The sequence below is a fragment of the Athalia rosae genome, chromosome 7 (genome assembly GCF_917208135.1).
Source record: "Athalia rosae chromosome 7, iyAthRosa1.1, whole genome shotgun sequence".
Classification (NCBI taxonomy): domain Eukaryota; kingdom Metazoa; phylum Arthropoda; class Insecta; order Hymenoptera; family Athaliidae; genus Athalia; species Athalia rosae.
The window spans coordinates 7,260,901-7,268,433 of NC_064032.1; the positions used below are offsets into that span (position 1 = coordinate 7,260,901).

A 7,533-nucleotide genomic window follows, 5' to 3' on the forward strand; every position below is an offset into this window, starting at 1 on the left:
AAACTGACGACGATTTTGTAACGAAAATTACAATCGAAAAATTGATAAATTTTATCGAGCCGCTCATTGATTCCTCAGCGAATTGCTATGACAATCGTCCGGGAACATACTGTTTTTTCAAACGTATTCCAAGTGCTTCACCCGTTTAAAACAAAACCAGCACCCATGTAGGCTGGCCGCGGGAAATATTTCGCGTAGAGCGCTCATCGCCGCGCGTTTATAGTCGCCCATGGCGAAACGTAGACTCTGTTGGATTCCGGTTGCAAGTTCAAAAATTTTTTGAAAAATAGCCGCATATAGTGCTCTCGTCTGCGCACTGCACAGTACGAAAACAGCTGCTCGTCCCTGTAAAATAAATTGTATGATCTATAACGTGTTGGACCTTAGACCGAAAGCCTGGATGATTTTTCATTCTCACGTTTGATCGTAAGATCATGATAGAAAATGAACATTTATATAAATTTTTGTATACATACGTAAATTGTATGCGTTTGTTAATTCATTATTCAATATAAGAGAATACGTTCCATTGCGAATAAAAGAAATACATACAGTATCCATCACGCGCATGTAATTGTGTAGAGTTGCGCGATTGGCGGGTTATTTGGCACAAACTGCAAAATTTATCACGATTGAATTTCATTTGCGATAACAATTCTTCCCAAACCGTGTGAATTATATTATTGCGGTAAATTCTAGAGTCTAGGGAAATTTCGAACGAGGTTTCATATTCTCCGAACGAGTGTACCTTGAAAATTCCATCCACGTGAATTTCTGTCAAATTCCCCAGTCGTCGCAACATTCTTTCGCTCGCGAACATCACTATCACGGATCCATCGGCTCCTTCCATGAGTCCTCGATACGCTCGTTAAGTTGGCGCGTAATCGTTCAAGACTTCGCTAAGGTCTTGAAATGTCGCGGATGTAGGCAGCCTCAATTTCGCCCGAACGCGTTGTATCGCTCTTTTGATGACCACAAACGAAAAATTTAGCGCAACCACAGGATTTCTGTAATCAACAAATTTTTTGGGGTACTTCACAGAGAACTATTGTAATAATTGAATAATCTTCGATGTTGACTTGAGCAGCTCAATTGGTAGAAAATCAAGTAATCGACAAACCTTCGACACACTTTGTCGAAAATCTCCTTCGGAGGAGCGTTCGTCCGGGCCGCCAAGTCCAACATTTCCTGACGCATATGCGCTTCCTCCAAAACATTCCGATTGGGCTGGTGTCCCTTGTGCGGCCAGTAAACCGTGACTACCCCCGCAGCATCTACTCGTGCGGTACCCCGACATCCCGTGGTCTTACGAGTCGCACATCGATAAATGACAGGGGACATAGTATCAATATGATACTCGTACTCCTCATATATGTAGCGGACAGTGTTTCGTCGCGTTCCAGCTATTTCCTGCATCTAATAACAAACACAGAAAAATTAGATGAAGAACCCCAAGTAAATCATCACGCGATTAGATGTAGGGGGGTCAAAAGCCGGTCCGCTTTGCGCGAAATACCCTATATGTATTTTTGTAGCTGAAGTAGGTCGTTTCAGCTACAAAAAGAGCTGTTTAGTGGAGAGATAAAAAAGAGCGAAGGAGGAGAGAGAGAGAAAAAATTTATCGTCGATCTAGCATTAACAATGCAATGTAAAATCTCAGAATTTATTTTCTATAGTATGACAACAGAACTTTACCTCACTGCAAGAGAAAACTAATCTACGCCGTTTGCCGTTTCACTGGCACCGCTGAATTAATAGCCGTGAAAAGGGCTTTTTTTAAAAAAAAAGATAGCAACAAATGCAAGAAGAGCAGTGAATGAAAAGAGAAAAGTTGAACGAATGGGAAAGAGAGATAGATTGAAAATTTATCAGAAATAAAAAGTGAACAATGTTTGAAAAGATGAAGAAAAAAGATTATTCAGAACAAAACAGAGAATTTGAAGAACGAATACTTGATAGGATAGAGAACGAAGTAAATTAGATGCTTTTTTCATATCAGAAAGACGATATTCACAAGAAAATCAATACTGTCAATTCACGATACTATGCGTCAACGCTTCAAGAGCCTCATGACTTCGGTAGCGTGGACCTTTGGCCGCTGATTCGCTGGCGTATGCATTCCCGACAACTTCTTAGCCAATGAGAAATTAGGCGCTAATATTCGAACGAAATTTTGAAATCACCAGCGTCTCCTGATGGTCGGAAATACAACCAGCGAGACACAGCAAGCAAGAGTCTGCTACATTGTGGTTTACTTAGTTGTTATTTATATATTAACTCTGTAATGCAGGCCTCCTGAGTTTGAGTAAAAATAAGTCTATAAGGCTTGTTATATCCGATTTCCGGGTTACTATTTTTTTTTTTAATCCATTTAACAAATTCAAAAAGTGTCCTCAAACAAATATTAAATTCTTCCGCAACTTCTCTGAATGTTCGATGATTATTCGATATTTTCTTGGATGCCAAATCATACACTTCCCGAAAAGTAGTGCCCCGTGTCGTTTCCCTTTTATAAATCCTCACACTGGAAAGAAAAAAATGAATTGCTTTCATTGCAAACCATACTAACGAGGTAAATTTCAATATGTTAATACTTGCCTCATGTGAATTGTTGAAACTTGCCCCGGAGGTAGATCATTCACGAATCAATATTTTCCAAGAAAAGAATGTAAATAATGCAGTGAAATTCGAACAATATACTAAACCAAATGAAATATGCTACAATTTAGAATAAAATCATTTTCGTTCATAACGCCAATATTCTGCGTTTTATTGGCCCATGAATACTCACCTCCGTCAACACATGCCCCAGTCTCTCCTACTGTAACACCTTTCGGAAATAATCCAATCGGCGCAGGGGAACCTGAATGAGCATGAGGGGTGATCACCCCCTTCGATATTTCTCTTTGGCAAAAACGCAAAAGCCCATTGACTTAACTTCACACTTACCAGCGACATAAACATTTAATCGGATCATCGAACTCGAATCTTGCCATATATCTTATAATTAACTAATATGTAGGGAGGTCAGCCCCCAGGTAGTGTTCGTGCGTGGGTGGGATGGATGCCCGTCGCCTGGATTTCAGTCCACGACAACCTGCTTCAGAAGAATTCGATTGACGCAGTGGGATCCTTATATGACAAAATGAATGAAATCGGCGAAACACACCGGGGAAACCTTCATTGTGAATTAGTTTTTTACAGGGATTTGTATTTTGCTGATTTACTTGCTTCCGATTGATGAAATAAAATTTTGTGGAGAAATTCAAACATACGTGCGAACGGCGGACGGTCATCTCCCCCGGACCGATTTGGTCAGAAAAAGTAAATAATGTATATTGATACTTCATCAGTTTCAATTTATGTTTCATATGTTTAATTTGAAAACAACAACAATAATAATAGTCATAATCATAATAACAAAAATAATGATGATGATGACGATGACGATGACGATGACGATGACCTAAGTCGGTACGTTCGGACGGAATTCGTTTCCGCTGCCCAAATTATATTCTGTCCAAACGTACCTAAGTCGGAATTTCCTCTGTCCAAACGAACCATGGGCATATTTTCTCTGTAGAAACGAATCCTGTCCAAACGAACTACTCCCAATCCACGCCACACTATCAGTTCGCGGATGTGCCTGAAACTAGCTAGCCAAGCCGTTGGATCCTGTTGATCATTTGGAGATTTCATTTGGTTTTTTTTAGGTCTTGAAACGAACGACGTGAACGTCTGGCGTCCAACTCTCGTAATTTTGAGGTTATTCTGAGGTTTGAACATTAAGTTTAAGTTTAACCTTTAAGGTTCTGAGTTTCGAAGTTGGTTTGTGTTCTAGGTTTCTTGAGTTTTTTTTTGGGGGGGACTTTCAGCGTCAAACAGGATCTCGACAAAGGTTCGTCGACGAATTCACGGGTAAAACCCACATATATATGTATATTGAAACGCAGAGTGTATTTTTACCCCAGGCGGGTTGGACCCGGAAAACACGCACGTGCCTTCGGCGCGATCTATACGAAACGAAAACCGGAACGAAAAGATTGTTGGGCGCCAGACGCGTTATCGCGTCACTTAGCGAATTAACAAAACTTACGGAATAAACGAATGCAGATCCAGCGGAGTGGCTGGCTGAGCACAGGCTGTCCAACAGCAAAATGAATGGTAGAGTGGCATGGATTCACAACAACAATTCGGGCACAAGAAAAATAACGATAACGCAAAACCAAATTCGTAATTACGGGATACTGTATTTTAACAAATTCGACAAGGAGTACAGAATCGGTAGATTTGCAAAAGTTCAAAAGTAACAAAGTATAATTCGTTTAACGGTAGCGGGAAATCATTCACGGAAGTACAGAACTATAATTTCGATATTCGGAAGGCCTAATGGAAGATTACTGATACTTTTTACAAATTGACCAAATGTGTGATAATTGCGAACGGGAGAAAGGCGCGTTTTTACACGGAGCGCTTTTCCGTGGCTACCCTACGGTAACAGGCAAATAAATTTTACATAATGAGCGGGAACGTAACGGAACAAAATATTTAACGTAGGGGTAACAAATTACCCAAAGAAATTACAACTCCATACGGTAGAGCATATTACATAAGTCATCAAATCAGAATCAAAATACCATACAGCATCACCAGATATCACCAAGGCTTACTGAACGTATTACCTAATAACTTAATTACGAAACATACTGAATTATGCCCCGTGCAGCAAATGGACGGGAGAAACGGTGAAAGCACAAACTAAAGACTCGGATAACTATATTTTTCAGAACGTACGATAACTTAATTCGGCAACGAGGTGTGCCGGGAGGAATTGCAGAATTGCCCAAAACTCAGAAACTTAAACGGACCGGACCGTAACGAACTGCAGTGGGGCTCGTACCCAGCGACTTAACAAATTATAACGGGATGCGGTGGGGCTAGTACGCACCGACTTACAAAAAATATAACAAAATACGCAATAATGCAAGGCAATTCCCAACCCTCACTCGACGACTCCGTGACTCTCTCAGAAGGTGGAAAACCTTACCTCGTTAAAGGTGTTCGACACCCACTGATTTCAATGACTCTAAATTACAAACTTTCAAACAATCACTCGAGATTAAACGAAAAACTAATGCTAAAGGGCGGACGGGAGTGAATCTAAATCACAACGATAGCAGTAGAAAAGGTGAAAAACGAGAGCGATACGGTAGATGAGGAAAATCGGAAAAGGATGATCTTAATTGGTACGGAAGGATCTAACTAGACGTGCTGTCTGTCCAACTATATGTCGTAGAGTAGGACGAGTTGAGTGCCAATGTCCAGGATCTTCTTTCTCGGAAATCGTCCGAATTGGCGTTTTCCTCTCCTAATTAGGCCACATTAGTGTAGGGCACAATTCTTCAGATGACAATCGAATTTGCCTATTCGGCGCCTCTCCTCTCCTCTGACGTCATCATCCATGCTTCCTCGTTGGCCGCGCTCGCTTTTGAGTACTGACCGGCTGGCTGTCTGCGTTTGGAAGGCCATCCAAGGCTGCGTCGACTCAGGCACTTGGAGTCCTCGTCGTCGAGAACAACATCTCTATCCTATGTCGTCTCGGGAGTCGGAATGTAGGCCTGGGCTCGCCTGTGCCTCGGCTCCTACATGTCCTCCTAGGCAAAACGTCATCGCGGGAGGTTACCAAGTTTTACCCGGTGACGGGATCAGTTCCGGAACGGTAGATGTTGGTTCGGTCTGGCTCCTGGCCAGTAAGTTACGGGACGGGAGGTGACACTACTCGATCCATGTCACCCTATACGCCGTCTCCATAGCATCCATTTGTCGGTAGCAGAGCGTCTTACGCACCGATCGTCTAGCCGGAGATCGTGGACAGGTCGTCTTGCGGTCCTATACGCCGGTAGAAATTCAGGAGATCGGGAGGCGAAAGATGTTGGCGATGCTATCATCAGCTGACTCTCCGGTTCACAGCTGGAGAGTCCACATCGGTGTTTTGATTAGCATGGATGACGTCAGAGTTGTGTGCTTTGAGAAAAGGGCCCTGGAGGTCGTCGTAGGTCGTCCTCGGCTCAACTCGTCGGTATTTCCTCGGGTCACATAGGAGAATATTCGGAACAACAATGAAAATTAGCCAATCATACGGAATATCTCTTATTTCAATGAGGCCTTGGTGATTCTTTTTGGTGTGCTGTAGTTTTCTATAATATTATCAAAAAACGGAAGGAAGTTTTGGGAGATCTGGGTTCCGTAGTAACGGAGCGGAAAACGCCACGTTACAGTACGAAGAGTAATATTTGGATTGTTGGGTTATCAATCGGCTCATCTACTATTTTCTGGCAGTTTTGCATCCATTGATTTCCTTAGTCGAATAAAGGGTGCCCTGCATGTCTTTGTAGAGGACGAGTATTGCACTTCGGTCTACCAGCTATATTTATGCAACCATAAACCCTGCTTGCAGCTTACCTCCTTTCTCACTCGGGCCTGTGACCGGCGATGGTAGAGTTACCGATATGCAACGGTTGCTTTTCTATGGCATTTGCCTAATTCGTTTTTTATATTCATTTCTATATTTTATCGATATGTCTTACACCGCATTCAAATTTGTCGCATGAAGAATATGTTTCCGTCCTTTGCATTTCTTGGCCAGGTTTGCTTCCTGATATTCTCGTTATGAGCGTTTACCCAGGCGGACGTCCCTTCTCGTAGCATGCTTGTATAATGTCCTCCCGTTATGTCGCAGCCATGGTGGAAAATCGCACTATCTACTTTATAACTTTTAGCGCAGATCATAATTTTCTCCGTGGGTACTGCTCTTATGCTGTGATTGTTCGATTTCATAACTTCTCCGTTTTCCACCGAAAATAGCATCAGCTGGATAATTGAACAGCTGTTTGATGATAATATCTCAATTTTCGCGCACATTTCTTCCGATTTGCAAGTATCGCACGATCCTTTTACCGTTTTCCAGTGCGATAGATTATCCTTGAATATGTCCGATAACCTTGGTTTTTTCGCAAGGTTTAGGCAGTGCCAATGACAATATTGTACTGCGTTCGATTAAGGTATCAGTATAACTGCAATTTTTGCAGAGTAGTTTTATCGTCAGCTGATGATCAACAATCGTGCTAAGGTCATTGTGATTAGAAATTAGACCAGTTGAAAATTCGGACGCGTCTTGCCGCTCATTCGCAGTAAACTGTTCACCGGCAAGTTTTCTAGCGGTAAATACATTCACCGGGTCTTCTAAATTAGCATAATCATTAATTAACGTTTTCAAGACATCATCTGTTCCATTTTGACGCAATAAATGGTCTCTGAGTGTTTTGCAGTGTAATATACACTGGATTGTTGCGTTAGCGTAACAAGAGACGTGATCAACATTTTGTAAGCCTTTTATTTGCCACGAATGGGCTGCAGTTTCTTCGGCTGGTGCCTGACATGTGACGACATCTTTCGGTATCGACGATCTGCAGTTAGGTATCTTTTTTGCTCTCATCGACGTGAGAGTCATCGGAATCAGATATGGACGATACA

General features: G+C 42.0%; 1 protein-coding gene across 1 annotated transcript; it reads right to left on the bottom strand.

The window, feature by feature from the left end:
• Positions 1-3,719, bottom strand: LOC125501954. The gene is made up of 2 exons (XM_048659189.1): positions 1,121-3,719; positions 1-1,007 (listed from the first exon to the last, which is right to left on the bottom strand). Exons 1-2 carry the CDS (start codon positions 1,414-1,416, stop codon positions 869-871), a joined length of 435 nt encoding a protein of 144 aa, XP_048515146.1. The 5' UTR covers positions 1,417-3,719; the 3' UTR covers positions 1-868.
• Positions 3,720-7,533: the final 3,814 nt, after the last annotated feature.